Here is a 20,680-nt window from a genome sequence, read left to right on the forward strand (position 1 = left end):
CGGATCGCTCAAGTGGAGGTGTCCCGCTCCTCCTTTCATCCATTTCTGAAGCATTACTGTTCGGGTGCTCAATTTAATGAGGAGACACAAATTTGGGTAGCAATGCTTAACAGTTTCCCGGTGGAACTCCAATGCTTCACTCAAACGTCTCTGAACAGCTAATAAAATAACCCATCATTTCAGGCTTCTGAGGTGGCTCGCATACGAAGCTTCAGGAACAGTTTCCAAGTTACCTGCCTGCAGTAATGTTCTTTCTGCTGGATACAGTTCTTCCTGCAGATCCATTTTGACGCTCCCTCTCCCCTTTTCTGAATTAAAAAAAATATTCACCAGATGGTCAAAATAACAATCACTCCCATTGATCCTTGAATTGCTCTTCCCTTGTAGCTATTCCAGAAATGTTGGCACCAAATACGGAGGTGTTTAAAAGATGCCTGGCTTCAAGCTGAAAAACACATTCCTTCCAGCCAAGTCTGGACCCCCCCCCCCAGTTTGTGGGAAGAACCAGTTAAATGCTCCCTTTCATTTGGGGCTGGTTTTCCAAACAGTTAAACAGCGCTTTCTGATTGGGCACTCGACCACTGTGCCTCTGACTTGTACTGAATACATACTGGACCACTGCTGCCAGTACTTCTAAGAGCTGCATCCTAAAGTTTGGCTGGTAATGAATAATGCTGCTTGGCTTTGGGAGTTCATAGAGCCCAGTCTGCTTCTGCTTGGACCGAGTTGTGCGCTTGGATCCTGACCTGAAGTCTCTACCCAGATAAGCACGCTTGCTTATGTTATGAGCAAGCGTTACGTTGCAAGCCTGAACCTAATTTGTTTACGGTCCGACGCGTGCTTCACCGAGACGCCTCTCCATTCATCTATGCGAAAATCGAATGGATGTTCCCTCAACGAACTCCAAGAACTTGATACTGTGTTGAATAAACGAAATAACGTCAACTAAAAACACGAGCAATCCTGTTACAAGAAATTAATTTCTTTGTCTCGTGCCGTCAAAATCAACGAAAATTCTGTGGATTCGCTGATACCCTTATACGAATAGATAAAGGAGGTATCTCTTTGATTAAAAAAGGGTCATCTACTGTATGTAGAAATCTATTGTCCTGATGATGGTCTTATGAAAAATCCCTACAAGACCGAAACGTCGACTTACTAGTCCATTTCTGTGTGTAACCCATTGTACAATTTTTGATTTTCTTCTTTTCAGTTGAAATCATCATTTTACTTTGTGTCTAACAGTCTGGACTGCTTGTTTAGATATATCAAAGGAAGAAATAATTTACACCTTGTATATCTAATTAATACTTTTGTATGTACCCTATTTTATGAAAATGTTTTTTTTACAAAAATCTATACATTTTGTCTTGAAAACAAATAATAATCTTCTGACAATACAAAATCCTGGTTTCTTGCATTTATTTACGGTGTTAGTGTGGTAACATTGTATATATAGATCTTATGTGACAATTTGTCTAAAATCATCACAGCTACTGTCCAAAGAGCAGTTTTTATGATTCCTGATTTCTCTAACAGGATCTATATACGCTGATAATTAACTATAGAATAAAATCCCTTGCTGGCCCATTCTCATATAATATGTTATGAACCAGCAGTATCTTTCGCCGGAGGGCATCGCTCGAAGGCCAGGACCATGCTTGCCACGACACCAAAGAGCCCGGGGCTATTAGAGTTGAGATCTACTGAGCTGCACCGGGGAAACAGACCTGCAGGTCAGTGCAGTGGCTAAAATGCACAGAGGCAGCCTTTTGTAGGAACCTTGCCTATGCATATTTACCATTGATTGTTACTCTCACCACCTTCTGCCTGATAGCTTGTAACTGGGACCCAAAGGGGGCCCCAGTGTATTTGTGCACTTTGAAAGCCTAGCCTAACCAGAAAGACTGGGAATTCAAGTAATTACTAATAGACTTTTCACCGTAACCTTGTCCGCACAAGACCCCTCACCACCTTCCTCCTTTGCCCCCTCACCATTTTTGCCAGACATCATTGCAGACTTCAAACTAATTTTAGACCTTTGCTCGAGACCGTCATCTTGTTCTCTTACTCACCCATGACCCCCCCCACACACACACACACACTTGTGTGGGTGTGTACAAGTGTTAGGGGGCATGTGCTGTGTGGCCAGAACACACAAGTCCACGTGAGAATGAATGGTGTCCTATGGAGGACACAGTGACTTCTAAACAAAAAGATGGTTCTCTCTTCTGCAGGTTTGATCCTGTCATTTTGACAATAGATGACAATTGACGTGCTGCTGCTGGAGTTTTAACTTGAAGAGCCGTAGCGTTTCTGTGATACCTGGCCCAAGACCTCTGTTAAGCAACAGTACCTGAGCTCCCTCCACATGCACCTGGCCTGGAGCCTGTCAAGTCTCACCATGGAATCAACATGCTGGTCTTTTGGTGCCTGCACTTTCCCTGCCAGGCTAACGTTTAGGAAGAAAGCCAGTGAATCTAAACTCAGCTAGTTGGCTGAGATTTGAAGTTAGGTTACACTTTCTTCGACCATGGCTTTTAGTTAGTGTGGTGTGTATCTGAAAGAGACACGTTAGTGATAGATTCCTTACCTTAGAATATCCCCAGGCAGTACCTCTGCGCGTCAGTAGGTGGCATCGTGCGGCTCTGTGTCAGTCGCTGGTATCGTAAGCGCCGAGATGACGTCACGGAGACTACTTAGGTGCCACCCATGCGCGCTTACTTCACTTCTTTCTTTTTCCGCGCCAGTAAGCGCAGATCTGGTTAGAGCACGTACCTTAGTCACTTTTTTACTACATTTTTTGGGACTTTTTGTCTCTGTTTGTTCTTCTCTGGTGCTTGTAGAGATGCCTGGTTTCAAGTCCTGTGGCGCCTGCCGTCGCAAAATGTCGGTGGCGGATCCCCATGGCGTCTGTCTCTACGGCCTGGAGCGCGACCATGACTCTCAGTTCTGTCTGGACTGTCTGGCCATGGCCCCGAAGGCCTTGAGGGAGCGGCGCTGGAAGTTGCTTGAGGTTTCATCCCAGCGCTGTTCACGGTCCCGGGGCCATTCTAGGGAACGCTCGCGGGGTCACCAGCACCGCTCCTCGGGTTCCAAGTCTTCACCCTCGGATTCGGGTAGGAGACATCACAAAAAGAAGTTGAAGAAGCGTTGTCGCTCTCAGACGTCCCTCCGACGGTCCCCGAATGCGGACGAGGGGGACAGGGGCTCCGCCCTAAAGTAGCTTGGGAGTCTCGTAGCCTACCCGCCTTACCCAGGTCCGTCGGCGACTCTCGCACAGATGCAAGAATTTCTTGCTGCCATGGATCGCCAGTATAGGCTTGGGCACCCGCCGATGTACCTTCGGGTCCTGTGTCAGGATCCTGCCGGACCGGCGGCTCTGGCCCCGGTGCCGCAGGATCTTGCGCGGTTGGCTTTGGCCACAGCGCCACGAGGTCCCACGCTGCCGGCTCCGGCCTCAGCGCCACATTCGGCTCCACCTGCGGCGCGGCAGCGGATGCCATTGGTCCCACCTCTACCCCGGTTCCCGCACGTTTTTTACCCCGCCTGGGATCAGAATTGGGACACGGCGCCGGTTCGTTCCCGGCGCCGTTTTCTACGCCCTTCGTTCCTTCCCCGGTCCCTGCCTTACCACCGCGGTCTGCGCCGCACACAGTGGAGGTGAAGGATGACTGGGAAGGGTCCGAGGACCCTCTGGCTTGTCAGTGTGCTTCTTAGCAGTATTGGGCGGACGACTTGGAGGAGGCTGGTGGCCTTGATGTCTCCTCTAAACCAGGGTTTGCCTCTCCCCCGCCCACTATGGAGGAAGGTGCCTCGTACACTGTGGTGCTCTGTCGGGCAGCTGAAGTCCTTAACCTTGATCTCCCTACGGTAGCCCTAAAGACTAATCTCCTCACTGAGGTGCTCCAGTCGGCGTCCACATCATCGGAGCCACTGCCGCCCTTTAATGATGCCCTCACTGACGTCTTGTTGGGCACTTGGTCGTGACCGGCCACAGGGGCCCCTGTGGATAAGAACGTCGCCAGGCGTCATCGTCCGGCACCGGGTGACACTGCCTTTCTGACCACTCATCCGACGCCCGAGAGTCTGGTCATTCAGTCTTCGACCTCCCAGAACGCCTTTCCCACGGCTTTGCCGGATAAAGACTCTAAAAGGCTGGAGCAGTTTGGCAAACGGTTATTCTCCTCGACCAGCTTGGGGCTGCGTTCAGTGAACACTGCATGTCTGTTAGGCCGATAATCACACGCAGTGTAGGATACAGTTGCTCAGGTGTTACCTCAGTGCTCGGAGGAGGTCTAGGCGACGCTGTCCCAGGCTGTGGCCGAGGGTAAGGATGCAGCTAAATTCTCTATTTGTTGTGGCTAAGACACCGCAGACTCCCTCGGTAGGGCAATGTCAACGACTGTGGCGCTTCGTCGCCACACCTGGTTGAGATCTACCGGGTTCTCTCCGGACGTCCAGAGTTCGCTTATGGACATGCCCTTTGACGGCACTTGCCTGTTTGGTGATAAGGCCGACAGTGCGCGGGAGCATTTTAAGGACTCTCAAGCTATGGCCAAGTCCTTGGGCCTTTCCTCCACGCGCCCAGGGACGTCTATCTTTCATTCGTTTTGTGCCAATGCTCGCTCGTTCAGTCAAAAGCCTGTGCAGAACCAGGCCCAGCGCGGCTAGGGTATGGAGGTCACCGTGGCGGCTCCGGGGGCCGGCGTGAGGGTCAGTCCACCTCCGCTCCCGCAGCATCCGCCTCAAAGCCTTCCTAGTCCGAGCTTTGGGGTGCACCCCACGCCGGTTGACAGCAGGATTCAACATCACGTCCCCCACTTGCGTTCTGTCACTTTGGACAGGTAGGTGCTGCAACTGGTCCGAAGGGGTTACTCCCTTCGAGTCTACCCCCCCCCCCCCCCAGCCATGCCACCTCAGTTCAACCGCATGTCGGGGGATCACTTTGCGCTTCTCCAGCAGTCACGGCCCTTCTGGCCAAGGGGGCCATCAAGCGCGTTCCTGGGCCAGAAGTAGGACGTGGTTGTTATTCCAACTACTTTATAGTACCGAAGAAGGACAAGGGGGGCCTACGCCCCATTTTGGACCTCAGGAACATCAATCACTTCCTCCGGAAGGAGAAGTTCAAGATGTTGACTCTGGCTCAGGTCTTGGCTGCCCTCAACCCTGGAGACTGGATGGTAGTGTTGGACTTGCAGGATGCATATTTTCACATCCCGGTCCTGCCGGCCCACTGGCGTTACCTGCGGTTCTCGGTCGGCCAGGAGCATTTTCAGTTTGCTGTGCGACCCTTTGGCCTTACCAGCGCCCCTCTGTTGTTCACGAAAGTGATGGCGGTTGTCGCAGCTCACCTGCGCAGGTCAGGGTGTCAGTCTTCTCCTACCTCGACGACTGGTTGTTGAAGCGGTTCGCCCCAGGCAGTTGTCACCCACCTTCAGACTACGGCCGACCGGCACGTTGATGGAGAATCTCATCAAATGCAGGAGAAGTCGCACCTGAGTCCCTCTCAAAACCTCCCCTTCATCGAACTGGTTCTGGATTCGAGGCGGTTTCGGGTCTATCCTCCCGAGCAGCGCATCCGGGATATTCAGGCTATGATTCCGATCTTTCAGTCTTTCTCCCGGGTTTCGGTCAGGATGACCCTCCGGCTCCTGGGCCTGATGGCTTCCTGCATCCTGCTAGTTCAACATGCCAGATGGCATATGCAGGCTCTGCAGTGGGACCTGACGTTCCAGTGGGCGCAGAATCAGGGCAACCTGTCCGATCATGTCCAGATCTCGTAGGGCACTGCACAATAATTGCAGTGGTGGCTCACGAATCGCGATTGGGTCAGTGGCAGATCCTTCCCAACCGGAAAACACAGTGGTGACAGGTGCGTCCCTCCTGGGATGAGGAGGCCATTTGGGAAAGGCGGAGATCAGAGGCCTCTGGTCTCTGGCAGAGTCCCGGCTCCATATCAACCTTTTGGAGCTTCGGGTGATCCGACTTGCACTGAAGGCATTTCTTCCCTCTGTCCGGGGAAGTGTGGTGCAGGTGTTCACGTACAACATCACTGCCATGTGGTATTGCAACAAACAGGGTGGGGTGGGGTCCTGGACCCTATGTCAGGAGGCTCTGCACTTCTGGACATGGCTGGAACATCAAGGCATTACCTTGGTGGTTCAACACCTGGAAGGTTCTCTGTACGCCAGGGCGGATGAACTCAGCCGCCGGTGCTTGATGGATCACGAATGGCGTCTGAACTTGGACGTGGTGCAAGGTCTCTTTCAGCAGTAGGGAGAGCCTTGGTTAGATCTATTCGCCACCGAAGAGAACGTGCAATGTCATCAGTTCTGCGCTTTGGAATTTCCAAGGCGGCACCCGCTAGGCGACACTTTTCGTCGCGAGTGGATTTGCGGTCTATTGTACGCCTTTCCGCCTATACCACTTCTGCCTAGAGTCTTGAACAAGATTCGGCGCGACCGGGCCCAAGTCATCCTTGTGGCTCCGGATTGGGCACGAAGATACTGGTATCCCGAGCTACTCAGCATGTTGATCGATCCCCCGATCCGACTGCCTCTTCGGGAGGATCTTCTGTCACAGCAGCAGTGGATGGTCCTCCACCCGAGCCTGTCCAGCCTCCACATCTATGCGTGGAGATTGAGCGGCGACAGTTGAAGGCTTTCGATCTTCCTCCCGAAGTATGTGATGTCATTCTGGCAACCAGGCGTCCCTCCACTAAATCGGTATACGCCTGCCGGTGGAACAAGTTTGTGGCATGGTGCACAGCTAAATCTGTGGATCCCATCTCTGCCCCTCTTTCGGAAGTCCTTCTGTTCCTTCTTTCTTTGGCCCAGCAGGGCTCTGCTCTGGGCACTATCAAAGTTTACTTTTCGGCCATCTCCGCCTTTCTACGGCTTCCAGATCAGCCTTCTCTTTTTACGTCCCCAGTTGTTACCCGTTTTCTGAAACCCATTACGCACACGTTTCCTCCCGTGCCATTCGTCATGCCTCAATGGGACTTAAACCACGCCTTGACCTTTCTGATGTGCGCTCCCTTTGAGCCGCTTCACAACTGTCCTTTACGTCTTCTTACCTTAAAGACTGCTTTCCTTGTTGCTATCACCTCTGCCAGAAGAGTGAGTGAGCTCCAGGTTCTTTCTTCTAAACCTCCTTTCCTTTCTGTTCTTCCAGACAAGGTGGTTGTAAGGACCCGTCTTTCTTTCTTGCCAAAGGTTGTCATGCCTTTCCACATCGGGCAGACCATCACTTTGCCCACCTTCTTTCGGCCTCCGCATCCTTCAAAAGAGGTAGAGAGGCTGCACCGTCTGGACCCAAAACATGTGTTCTAGTTCTACCTGAAGCACACACAACAGTCCTGGGTTGATGACCAATTCTTTGTTGGCTACGTGGGCGCCAAGAACGGTCGGGCCGTGCACAAGCGGACCATCTCTCAGTGGGTCCTTCTCTGCATCAAAGCCTGTTACTCCTTGGCTAAGAAGGAGCCTCCTGTGGGGCTGCGTGCCCATTACACTCGGGCGACAGTGGCCACTACTGCTCTGGGACAGGGAGTCCCTTTGCGGACATCTGTCAGGCAGCTACGTGGTCCTCGTTGCATACCGTTACCAAGCATTATTGCCTTAACAGCCAAGTTCTGAGAGACAGCTTCTTTGGCCGTTCTGTTCTCCGTGACTTTCTGGTGTGATCTTGTTCGCAGACCCATCACTGGGTATCTATTCTAAGGTAAGGAGTCTATCACTAACGTGTCTCTTTCAGATGCACAAGTTACTACTTGCGTAACGATATATCTGTAAGAGACCTTAGTTAGTGATAGATTCCTTACCGGCCTACCCATCCTCCCCGTCTGCGAACTGAATTCTAGGGTTAAGGACATCCCTTTTTTAAGGGCCCTAGTTTCTTAAGCACCAGTGGTCAGTTTCTTGCATGGCTATGCGTTCCTGGCGCGGAAAGTAGTCTCCGTGCCGTCATCTCGGTGCTTACGATGCCAGCGACGGACGCGGAGCCGCACGACGACACCTACTGACGCGGAGAGGTACTGCTAGCAAAACTTTCCGGATCCAGTCTGACACCTGGGGATATTCTAAGGTAAGAAATCTATCACTAACTAATGTCTCTTACAGATATATCGTTACACAAGTAGTAACTTGTGCATCTGCAGAAAGAGACCTTTGCAGGAGCAGACCATGGTGTGCCTTCATTTCCCCTTCCGGTTACATTCGCGCCTTGGATCTGAAGAATCCCAACTGTTGTGCATTGTCCTGATAGAAGCAGTAGCTTTATTGTTTCATGGGCAGAGCTAAGCAGGCCCGTGACCACGGGGGGTGGTAAAGTAGACCTATATAGCCCGAGTGGATAGCGTGTCAACGAAGTGTACCCTCCTGGAGCCACAAGAACCTTACACTTCAGCACTTAGATTTATGCAACAGCAAGAAGGCTGATAACCTTCAGAGTGAATAACATTCCCATAATTGCGGGTGTCGTGAGCCTGCGTCGTCCCTAAATGCACCATACAGTCTTTTTTTTTTTTTTTTTTTACACAGAAGTCCATATTGTCCCATTCCAACACCACAAGAGAAACAGTCTTCTTGTTTTTAATCTTCACCAGGTTTTATGGCAGTATCCCTTTGGCTTAGACTGGTACTCTTTTTTCCAGAACTGTTTGACCCACGGTTATGATTCTGGAGATATCACGGTTTGAAGTTGTTATGGGTCTTACACTAAAGCCCAGTTCACTAGTTCAGACTAGTGACCCAGTGGATGCTTCCGCCAACCGAAAATCCCCACCAACTCCGTAGGCGAGCACATGCTTTCTATCTCTCTCTTGTGTGCTGCTTCCTGCCTCAAATCTCCCTTCTGTGTTCCCCGTATTGCCCCCCTCACCCCCACAGCCTTTACTTGGCTTCCGCCTCCCTTCATGGTCGAACTTCTTTTTACTTAATTGTTTAAAGCTCTCCTTTCTGCTCCTGCCGCTCAGCAGCTGTTTTAGTTCCCCTTATCCCCATCCACTCCTCCTTCTCTCCCCACCCCTTCCTGCCCTTATCCCCACGCCTTCCTAACATGGATATATATATATATATATATATATATATATATATATATATATATATATATATATATATATAGAGAGAGAGAGAGAGAGAGAGAGAGAGAGAGAGAGAGAGAGAGAGAGAGAGAGAGAGAGAGAGAGAGAGAGAGAGAGAGAGAGAGAGAGAGAGAGAGAGAGAGAGAGAGAGAGAGAGAGAGAGAGAGAGAGAGAGAGAGAGAGAGAGACACACAGACAGACAGACAGACAGACAGACAGAGACTGTGACTCATATCCTTCTGTTTTCGCTTGTATTTGGTCAAAATTTCGATCTGAAATTGCCATCCGCCATGTTGGAGCCTAGAAATGTAAAAACAAATAGCGCCACATCATGACAAATGAGTGTGCATATGTGGTGATGCGTGTACACGGCGACCTGTGGCATCATGCCACATAAGGCCTCCTGCATGCAAGCTTGTGCATCATTATTTAGTCTTTTTTTTTTTTTTGCTGATGCGTTGGAGCACCAGCAACAATCATTGGCAAAGCCAATAGGTCTGCATTGGTAAATCCACAAGACAAAACAAATTTGCTTTTTAAAAAAAATGTTTTATTAAAGATAGCTCTGCCTGGACGTATAGTTTATTGACAGGTTTCAATTATCATAAGGTATCTGAGTTCCACCCTCTACAACCACCTAGAGTAATCATTTAGTACTTCCCGTGAGTGCCCTCAGAGGGTTAAGTGCCAAAAGTAAGTAATTTGTAGTTGAACTGGAGTGCACTGGTATCCACTGGCAGTGTGAGGAAGGGAAGAGAAGGGTCTCTGCACTGATGAAGAGCCAGGATCCCAGTCTTCTGAAGGGGGAGCAGGGGGGCGGAACTGCTGACCTGCTTTAGCATCACAAAGTACCATCAGGTGGTTAGGAGAGGTCAAATAACAGTGTTGTGTACTGGTTGTGACGTGATGGGAAGCTGTGTGAACTGTTGTTGGGTTGACCCTGCATGTGCTGTCCTGTGACCTGCACTGTCCCATACCGCAGGCAGTTCATAAGAAGGGGAGAGTCATGGATCTGTCTTTAAAATGGCTGACTCAACTTGAAGCTTTGTTCTAACATTGGGGCTTGTCCTTACTCCAGGTGCCCACCAAACGGCTGAAGAAGTATGAGAAGGACTACCTGGCGATGCGAGAGAGCCAGCTGCAGCAGGAGGACCCCATCGACCGATACAAGGTAGGGCCATGGCTCTCTGCCCGCCTCCTTCGTAGCTCCAGAGCCGCAAGCATCTGGTGACCTTCAGTAGCAAAACACAGCTGCATAGCCCTGGAGATCTCAGCTTTAGGCTTTCCGGGTCACCAGTGCACCGCACCCCCTGCTTCTACTGCTAGTCCTGCTGATTCCTGTTCTCTCCTGTTACCAGCTGAAGTGAGTCTGCGGCCACCTGGCACCACCAGGAGGGGCGGGCATGGCACATAAGCAAACTAGGTGGACGCTTATTTATTTATTTACTCTGTGCATTTTTATTTAGAACGAACATTACACAACGGTTCTACAGACTGTACAATAAGAATAGAGCATTAAATATGGCACAAGATGACATAATCCAAGAAGCTGAAACATTTAAAGAAGCCAAGAACATTAGAGTACTGAAATAGAACCTTACATAAGGCACAGAATTACATTAACCAAAGATGCTGGTACATTTAAATAACGCACAAACACTAGAGTATGGAATAAATTATACATTTCAGTAGTCATAAAAATTGGGTAACAGGATGTGGACTGGTGCCAGGTACAAGTTAGAGTCTAGGACAATCGAGATAGAGAATTCAGCCTCAAGGTGCCAATCAGTGCAGAGTGGGGGAGGGGGGGGGGGTCAGCTAAAATGGCTTTGAAAGAGAAGAACTTGCATCTCAGATTTAAAGATCACCCTCGAGGTGGTGATGCATAGGTTTGGAGAGAAGGAGTTCCATACTCTGGTCAAACTTCATGGATGCCATGTCATGTGTGGCGCCAAATTCGAGGGGAAAGATTTACATGTAAAAAACAAACATTTTGGTGCCGTTTGAATGGGTCGTCTAAGGTGCCAGTTGAGGGCACTGTGGCCACGTCCTGAGAATGACGTCACAACATCTCACCTGACCAGAAGTGCTTGGATGTAGCATTGTTTCCTTTCGATTAGTGAGCCTGCCTTAAGCACATTGTGTATAATCTAGTGCTTCGAGTCAGCCTGCACTCACCACTTGAGAGAAGTAGTGCAGTGCTTATAGTCACCCTCGGTGTTCCTCTACACTAAGCAAAAGATGGTAATGGTGCAATCAAGGCCCATATGTGTTTTTGTGTAGATACCGCATTTAGCTTTCATCTATCGACACTAAGGACCTGATGGATGCAATGCAAAGGTAAAGCATGAGTATCTGAATGCTTTACATTATGCAGGAAGTGCAGGGCTTGCAACCAGTGTTTATCGACACTAAGTCCATATAGAAGTTGAATAGTTTACGGATTAAAGCGCTTGTGTGTTTACTGACACTAAGCAGTGTACACAAATAGTGCGGTGCTCCGGCCATTTCTTCTACCTGTTGCACTCAGCAAATTATGCAGATAGGCCAGTCACCTGGTTGTACTAGGAGTATGATCGATTTGATTGATTTGTTGCTGGGCTTACAACAGTTTATAGGTTTTTCCGATAGTAACCACTATACAAATATTGGTCTCCTCGGTTCACAGGACTGTAATTCAGGCTCTAGTCATATCCAGATTGCTTTATGGATATTTACTGTGCCTGGGTGCGGAGAAGACCTCTGTCCTTCGTTTGCAGATTGTTCAAAATGCTGCTGCTAGGATTCTCCTTCATTTACCTAAATATGCCTCTGTTTCTCACTTGTTTCGGGAACTACACTGGCTTAAGGTTTCCAACCGCATTGAGTTGTAAGCGTTGTGTGACGAGCTGAAGGACACATTTGGCTAGGCAGTGGCGCCACGTTACATCCAGGGACTGGTAGTTCCTTACCAGCCTCCCCGGTCCTTGGGATACTCGAGTTCAGCTTTGTGTACTGTAACAAGGTTTCGTCTAACCCACATGAGAGGCCGTTCCTTCGCCCTCCTAGCTCCAAAATTGTGGAATTCTCTGCTGGACGCTCTTAGACACCGCAAGTCCTTCATTACTCACCTTTCGAAAAAATCTGAAGACGTGGCTATTCTAAGTCATCGTTCTCGGATATTCAGTCGGCGGCTTTCCTGCGCTGGGTAACCCTTCGGGGTAGCTGTGCGCATTATAAGTCACAAATCATTATTATTATTATGTAATGGGACTGAGATTAAGGCTAGAAATGCAGCAAGTGCCAGGAAAGTTCCCTTTTCTCCAAACCCTCCTGGCTGCATGCTGCCAGTGGACTCCTGCCTTTAAATGGGAGCCTCTCTAGCGTGGCCTGATGACCGGTGGTGTTAGGAGATGGATGTGGGAGAATACTCTAACCCTGCAATTTACACGTGGGTGCCACCGATTGGGATCAAGAGAGATGCCCAATGGCCTCAGCCAGTTCTGACTTTTTAGCCAAATGCACGTTGGCTTCCGGGATTATTGGCACAAATCTGGTACTGAAGAACTGGTTGCCCACACATAGGGCCCACCTGGCATGGGCATCTATGGCCTTGGATTTTGGTAGAACCGTCGCACTCCTTAGTATTGTAATAGGTCGATCTGTTGGACTCTCGTATTTGAGTGCTATTTGGTGAACCTCCTGAGTAGAGGTGAGTGAATCATCTATAAGCGTCGATCAGTACTTGAGCAACGTCCCCAAATGCACTCCTGTAGAATGTTTTAGTAAAAAAACACCTCGTAAACAATTATTTCAATTTGTCAATAAAGTTCTTTCTATTTTGAATATGACTCGTATTTTTTCTTCATATTTTTTCTTCGATTATTATTTTCAAATTTTTTTTATGTTATATTCACATCTTATCGTTCTCGATATCCAATGCCATTTGGCCCAATGCATTTCGGGCTTTCTGCCCTTCGTCAGAGGCTTCAAATGGCTGTTTAGAAGAATATACACAACATTGTCAAAAAAACAATTCTCAGTATCATATTTGTACTTTGCGTTATGTTTTTACATTGTTTCTACAATTGTATCCTGAACCTTATATCCCCGTGGGTCTGTGTGCAACAATCGGTGTTCTGTAATCAATGTAAACGGTAAGTGCTCTATTAGTTGCATGTGGAAAGTGGGGATGGTAACCCGACATGCGGTCCCCAATAATTCATGGCGAGGTTGAAAAACGGGCATACCTGAAAAAAATTGGACTGACAGAGTACCACGAAAGCTGTGTATTGTAAGCTTATTATTCACATTTCTTTCGATGACTGCTCTTATGTCTAGAGTGTGATAAGCAAACAGTTTTAAAAACATGGTTATTAGAGAAAACGGTAAGACAAATTGAAATAATTGTTTACTAGGTGTTTTTTGACTAAAACATTCTACAGGAGTACATTTGGGGACGTTGCTCAAGTACTGATCGACGCTTATAGATCATCTATGGCCTTGCCCATCTTTCGTCAGACATTTTGTTGTGTAGTGAAAGAATCGGGCTCAGGTCTCTTATACCCCTCTCACCCACCTTTGAAGCCGGCTCTGCGGCAGGACCCCCATATTGCTGCTAAATGGCCCCATGCCATATGGGACACCCTTAACCAGTCGTGGCAGTTTAATGGAAAGCGCAAAGCAGGTACCCACCAGATTGAGGCTGCACAGTGCAGCCAGTAGGCATGATGTGCCTGCCACCCGAGACAGGAAGCCACTGTACAGCCCATGTGTATGGATTTTTGGAACCCTAGGCAAGATTATATTTTGGTGCTCCTTCTCTAGTAACAAGGACGCATTTTTTAATCCAGCACCCATTGGCCCATTTTGTCGTGGCTGCATGTGGGAGCTACCAGATGTAGTCTCAATGCAGAAATGGTCCTGCAGCAGCAGCAACACACGTTTAGACCAGGCCCAGAATACTTTGCAAGCAGGATAGCTAAGCAGCGGCTTGCATAGCAGCGTGTACTACGGGGGTATTGGCAGCAAAGGGTTATCATCACCAGAACACACATTCTTACAGAGCGTAGAGGCGCACACACAGACCCACAACATGTCATTTTCACCGACGTCACTTGAACAGGCAACACCGGAACTTGTGGTGTTTAATTAATTCCCATTCAGTCGCGAGTCACTGATGTTGCTCCTTAACGTGCTGTCGTACCGTGATAAGTCCAGCTATGGCTGCGAGTACTGCCACCTAGTGGTAGCACGGAAAACCGCTTCTCACAACCCTCATAGCTTCAGTTAAGAAGTGCGTGGCCAGTGCTCGCTCTGTGCACGTGCCTGACTCCTCGTCGTAGTCCCACTCCCATCGCATTTGCTCGTTCAAACCCGAATGTTTCCTTTATTTCAACTTTCCGGTAGAAATTAAAGCTTACTTTGTGATAATTGTGTTTTCGACCCTACACCAATATATCATAGCAAGATCTCTTTCGGGAATGTAATTCTTCTCCAACCTCCCCAAATACACAAAAGCCCTACTGAGCACTCCTCGGCCTGTGCTGCCGTGCTGTGGCGCAGGTGGTAATGTTTTCCCCCGGGCTCAGCCCCCTGTGCCAGCATCGCAGGCCTCCGCTGAAGGCTTCTTTTTCACTCCTCAAGGGGCTGTCTGTCTAGACATTGCATCCTAGGAGGTTCCTAAGTCACTTCTGCTGATGTTTTTAGGCTTCTTTTGTTTTGAGAGGGTCCGCCCCCACACATCTCTAGTTTCCCGAGGGCTGGTTGTTGTCTATTAAACGAGCCATTTGGAGGGTGGCGGGGGCATGTTGGTGGAATCTCGTTCTCTTTCTGCAATTCTCCATCAGAGTGGGGAATACTAAGGATTCCAGAATGTCCCTTTGAGGATGTCTAGTTATGTTCTCAGATTTACAGTATCATCTTTGTACGTTTGCGCATGCTGTTATTCTTTGCGCAACCCTTCATGCATGTGCACTGCGGTTTACAATGCACCATGTTATGCTTCTGTGTGCAAAACTCACCTGCCTCAATCAACAACTGTCACATAGAACATACTATATACAATTCTCTCCCAACCACATTCTTCCAAAAGGGTGCACAGGACACACTGAGAATCGGAATGAAGGGAGTATGAAATTACAAGGGGTAAGAAGGGGTATACAAATGCCCCAATACTATACCATACAGTTCACTCGACTGACCCTTTAAAGCCTCTGAGACAGTTTCTTCATCTGAAACACCAGTCCCTCAGGGTGAGTCCGCATGTGCACCGTCTACGCAGATTACTCCCTTAGATTAATGCTTATTCTCACCCACCTCGAGTCCTGCCCAGACTCCAGATCTGAATAAAGAATCCACTCTGTGGAACGCAATACTTCCAAGCCCTTGATGATCCTTGTTCGTGTAGGAAGGGAGGCTTTTACTCTAGTGTGTAAAGCATTGCACCCTACGCAAGTATCTTGGTCATGAATCCAGCAGTTTTATAGACCGCTTGAAATCACTGGAAAAAGCTTCACCCCACCACCAACTGTGAATAGTCAAGACAAGGCAAAGAGGTCTGCAGAAAGGCGCTTGCCTGATTTCAACACAGTCTCATGCCCAACCATTGGATGTTTCTGCCCCCACTGATGATGGCCAGGAAGGACCATCTCCCACTTCGAATCCTTCGACAAGGCAGGCAAGAATTGGGATGGCATATGGAAAAAACATTGGGCAGCATGATGTTTTGACACCCAACTGGGTTGATGCCAAGGTAGTGGTGTAAAGGTGCAGTCTATTGAGTGACAAGATCAGTATATTGGTAGACATCCTCCCTGCCACTAACCTAGTAGACTTCTCATATGTGCTTAAAAGTAGAAGTAAAAAAACAGGCAGAATTGCAGCTCTTCTTGACCAGGGACTTACCAATTTGCCAATTGCACAGTCTTGTGTCTGAGATATTCAGGACAAGGGCGTTCACTCTCAATGCCCAATAACGGGAACGTTTTGTTCTCCGAAACCACAGATGCTGCACTGTCAGCTTAGTCACTCAGTGTAACTTCTACTCTTGAGGACTTATCAGTCCTTCTCGTATCTTCACGTCTTTAAAGGCCATGAAGTTTGCCAAAGAAATGCCTGTGAGGCCTTCTTAAGCAAATCCCAAGAGCTGCCGATTGCAATAGGCCTAAGCTCACACCAGCTCAGAGAACCATAAGAAGTCATATTGAATGGTTTACAAGGTGTAAGCGGGCCAAGAGAAAAGTGTGGTAGGTTGTCGAAGCATACACACTAATACTAGACCACGAGCGCTCTCGGTTCTACTCCTTACAAATGAATGGTCATTTTTTTGGGGAGGTGCCAACAGTCTTAGTTTCTGGTCCTGTGGACACCTTGCCTCTAGTCCCAGAGTGATCATTTTTAATGTTAATATTTTCTAGTCATCAAAGAGTTGGGTTACCTGTTAGTTTATTACTTACAATGGCAACACAGTTCCAGGAACTAGGCTCCTAAAACGATCAATATAACATTGAAAATCAATTGAAAGCAATACAGAGACCATACAAGACTGAAACATCAAACAAAAGAGAAAACAACAAAAATTAAAACATCATATGCATAAGTATTCCGAAAAAGGGAATAGCTCCCCCTTACAAAAATAAAAATATCTAGCAAATCAAAACCCTCACTGGCAGGCATCTTTCTATCTTCATAGCAGGGGACTATTCTAGTCTCTTGCAATCTCAGTCAGTTGCTTTGTCTGCAAAGGTACAGGTTGCTTATCTTGTCATAGGTTTTGGAGCAAGTTTCACTGGTGAGTTGGTTGTGGTCTAACGGGTGGGTAGTGCATCTCCCAATCCCTAATAGTGATTGGAAAATATTGTGTTCAGTAGCGGGAGCAGCATGAGTAACTACTAGCGGAGGGCCCTTTCCTCTACTCTCAAGGCTGCCACAGAATATTCACGAGCATGTCGCCATTGGACATGGATGAACTCTGGGATCGTTATGTCGAGTTGACTTTCTCCACTGTTACGGCACTTATCAGTTTTTTATGCGGCTGGATATTATTTTCAGCACTTGATTCTCTGTTGAAGATCCCAAGCCAGGCTTCAGTTCATTTGTTGGACTAATGTAGGGTCAGGCTTTTCATCTGTCAGAAATGAATCCGGTGTTGCAGGAGATGGTTCACCTCTTCCAAGTCATAGGTGTTACCAGAGAACATTGGGCCTTAGACACCTTCTAGTGTCCTTCATCAGGATAAAAACTAGGTTGACTTAGATCATATTTTGTTCTTATTCAAATCAAACATCTGATCATGAGAGAATAATCAGATGTGCTTTCTCACATTGCCATGAGCTTCTCAGTGTAAGCTTGAGTAATACACAGTCTTTGTCATGGCATCCATGAACTTTGAACCAAAGAGGACAGAAGAATGCATTTAAAAATATTAGAATTGAAGGTGTTATTGCTGTTCACCTCTTAAGCCTCTATGATCTTTCCATGGTGGGCAATTTTTGATTTTTTTAAAGTTACATTTGTAGCCCATGTGAGCAAATCTCAGAATTATGCAATCCACTCTTGTAAAGTGTACAGAAAGGTCATCATCCGTCAAATATATGTAATCGACATAAGACTATGCCTAGTCATCAAAATGTTTTAAGCGTTCTGTTATTTGAGCTGAGAACAGCCTGGGGCTATTCTTATACCCCTGTGGCAATCAACAGAACTGTTTTTGTGAACCCAGCACGCTAAATGCTGTCAAATACCTGCTTCTAGGCGCTATATTTTTACAGAAAAATCCATTCAAGATATCTAGTGTGGTTTTGTATTTTTTCCTCATTAGTGCAGCGCTGTGCACGTTTTGTGCTGCAAATGTGCGAGTAGCTGTGTTGTCTGTAATCTAATACTAGGCGATATGAATGGGAAAGAAGGGAGTATTCATTGAAAAGGTGCAGTGGATCCAGAGAAATCTTCATCAATGTGCCTGCGCACCAGGAAGTGGTGCCGTATGGCTCAGTGAAAACTGTACTGTCATAGTAGGGATGTAGCATAGCCGTGTATAAGTGATACCCCTGCGCATGAACGTCTGTTCCTTTCCGCAGGCTTCAATGCAGATCTAGCACTTTGCTCCCTCATCAATCTTCCAGTAATGTTCATAGTGAGTACGATGTCCCTACCTGAGAGAACAGGATTCAAGCCATGCTGAAACTGCAGGAAACAGATGCAAGAGGTCTGCCTCCAGTGCTGGGGCTCCACATGCACTCTAAGTTATGTGAATAGTGTGTCGTCTTGGCCCCGAAGGCTATCAGATTGTGATACAAAACTAGAAGTTGCTAACACAAAAGAGCCTCTAATGCCTTCTGCCCACTTTTGCCCCCCTACTCTGCCTATAGTGATTCTGGTACCTAGGTCCATGCCAGTTACTTTGATACTGGGGCCGACTCCTTTGGTGCTGAGAGATCCAGTCCTGATGCCAGCCTCAGACCCCGAACCGACGTCGACCTGATCTTGATCATTATCTCACTGTGAGATCACAGAAGCACAGCCAGTTGTAATTCAATTTGGCTCTGATCCAAGACATCTGCCTTGAATCCAATATCAGTAGAGTGTCTATGTGCTCGTTGGCTCTCACTCTGACCCAATCCAAGAGGCATCCAATGTCCCTCATGACATTGATGATGACAGCAAAGGGGAAGAATTGATTCCCCTCAATATACAGATGATGCTCTCTCTCTGGACTACCAGAACACCAGAAGGCTAAATCCATCCCCATAACAGAGCCAGGTTCACCACGTGGGCCACCTGCTGATGAAAGCACCTGGTTTTCAGTGTTGGTTAGAAGTGCAGGTGAGGCACTAGAATTACAGTTGCTTACCACTGAGACTCAATCAAATGTGCTAGACAAAATTCTTTAACTTGGGTCTACTTCATCTGAGGGACTGCTGCCATTTAATGAAGCCCTTACTGATGCCTTCATGGCTACAGTCACTAAGTCATGTTCATGTTTGCCTGTCAGTCGACCCATTGCTCGATAGCATAGACCAATCAAAAAGAACAGATGTCTTTGGGAAAAAGCTATTCTCTTTTGCCGGTATAACACTTAGATTTATCAGTTCAGTTTGCTTACTAGGCCAGTACAAACATGCCTCGTGGGACGCAGCCAGTGATACTCACCGGAGGACTCACCGGAGTCAGTCATGGACCACTTCCAGATCACAGCCCCACTCCTGATGTCATTGGATTAACTATCATCATGAAGTAACACCTGAGCCCCATGCAAAGCAACCCATTTATTGGGGCACTCTTGGACCTAGTAGAGTTCAAGGCCAGCCTCCACCACAGTGAGCCCAGATACCCTGAATTTTGGATTGGGATTAGTCTTGGTTCTCTGTGGGAATGGCTCTGAGGCTTCTTGATCACGGGCTCATGCATCCTCCTCATCCCAAACGCCAGGTGGTACATGCAGGCACTGAAGTAATATCTTAAAGTTCAGTGTCCCAGCATTGGCGTTGGGTCTCCAACTCAATCCAGATCTAGCGAGAAACTACAAAGCATCTTCAGTGATGGTTGGTTGACACCAATTTCAGCCTCGACAGACAGATCTCCATTCCCCATCCAGGGCTGGCAGTTGCGACAGATGTGTTGCTGCTGGGTTAGGGAAGTCTCCTCCATCCTGGAATGGTGCAGAGCTACTTCGATCAATGGGGCACCCACCCTGGCTAGACCTAATTGCAACTCACAAGGAAGCACAGTGGCAGCAATTCTATGCTTTGTAGTTTTGTATAAGGTGCTTGTTAGGCAACTTATTCTACCCAAAATTGAAAGAGGGACCCCTGCCCTATCTCAAAATCTGAGAAAGATTAAGTCAAACCATATCTAAGTCCTTCTCATCGCCCACGACTGAGTTAGAAGAGTGTAGTTCTTGATGCTCCTGGGCCTGAATGTTTGTCCTCTGATCACGCTTCCACTTTGTGTGGACCTCCTGTCTCGAAAAACCAGATAGTCATGCATTCAAGTCTCCACAACTTACACCTCCATTCCTCAAAAACGAGTGGCAGCAGCCTAATGCGCTTTACTTGATGACCAAAGTGGTCAATGTCATCCTTGAAGCCAGATGCCCTACGACAAAATGTATGTGCTGGGTACTTGAACAAGTTTGTCACTTAATGTGGTGCCTAGAACTCAGAGCCCCTTATAACCTAAACTTTCAGTTATCCTTGTGTTTCTTCTTTCATTAGCCCAGCAATGCCTTGTAGTGGGACACAGTGAATGGTTATTTGTATGCTGTTTCAACCTTCTTCTATTTACCTGACCAACCATTGTTATTTAAATTACCAGTTGTGATGTGTTTTTTAAAAGGTTTTACACAAGTTTACCCCAACCAATTTGTGATGCCTTAGTGAAACCTTAATCTGGCTTTGACATTTGTTTTGTGCATGCCCTTTGAGCCAATGCACAACTCTTCCTTGAGAATGTTTACTCTGAAAATTGTCTTCCTTATTGATATCACATCAGCAGGCCACATAAGTGAACTGCAGGCACGGTTGGTACAGTGCACTTGACCACCTTTTACCTGGATACAGTTATGTTGGGTACACAAGCCATGCCTTTTGAAATGTATGACATTCTTTCATGCTA

At 47.6% G+C, this 20,680-nt stretch overlaps 1 protein-coding gene across 5 annotated transcripts in view; it reads left to right on the plus strand.

Moving 5' to 3' along the window:
- The window catches only part of RABGAP1L (RAB GTPase activating protein 1 like), a 1,373,174-nt gene that overhangs the window by 1,274,771 nt on the left and 77,723 nt on the right, over positions 1-20,680 (plus strand). For all 5 annotated transcript variants that reach the window (XM_078641752.1, XM_078641759.1, XM_078641767.1 and 2 more), the window contains one exon: positions 10,164-10,256. In XM_078641752.1, coding sequence (XP_078497878.1) covers positions 10,164-10,256 — 93 coding nt within the window. The remainder of the gene's footprint in view (positions 1-10,163; positions 10,257-20,680) is intronic.

Source organism: Lissotriton helveticus, chromosome 1_1 (genome assembly GCF_964261635.1).
Source record: "Lissotriton helveticus chromosome 1_1, aLisHel1.1, whole genome shotgun sequence".
Lineage (NCBI taxonomy): Eukaryota > Metazoa > Chordata > Amphibia > Caudata > Salamandridae > Lissotriton > Lissotriton helveticus.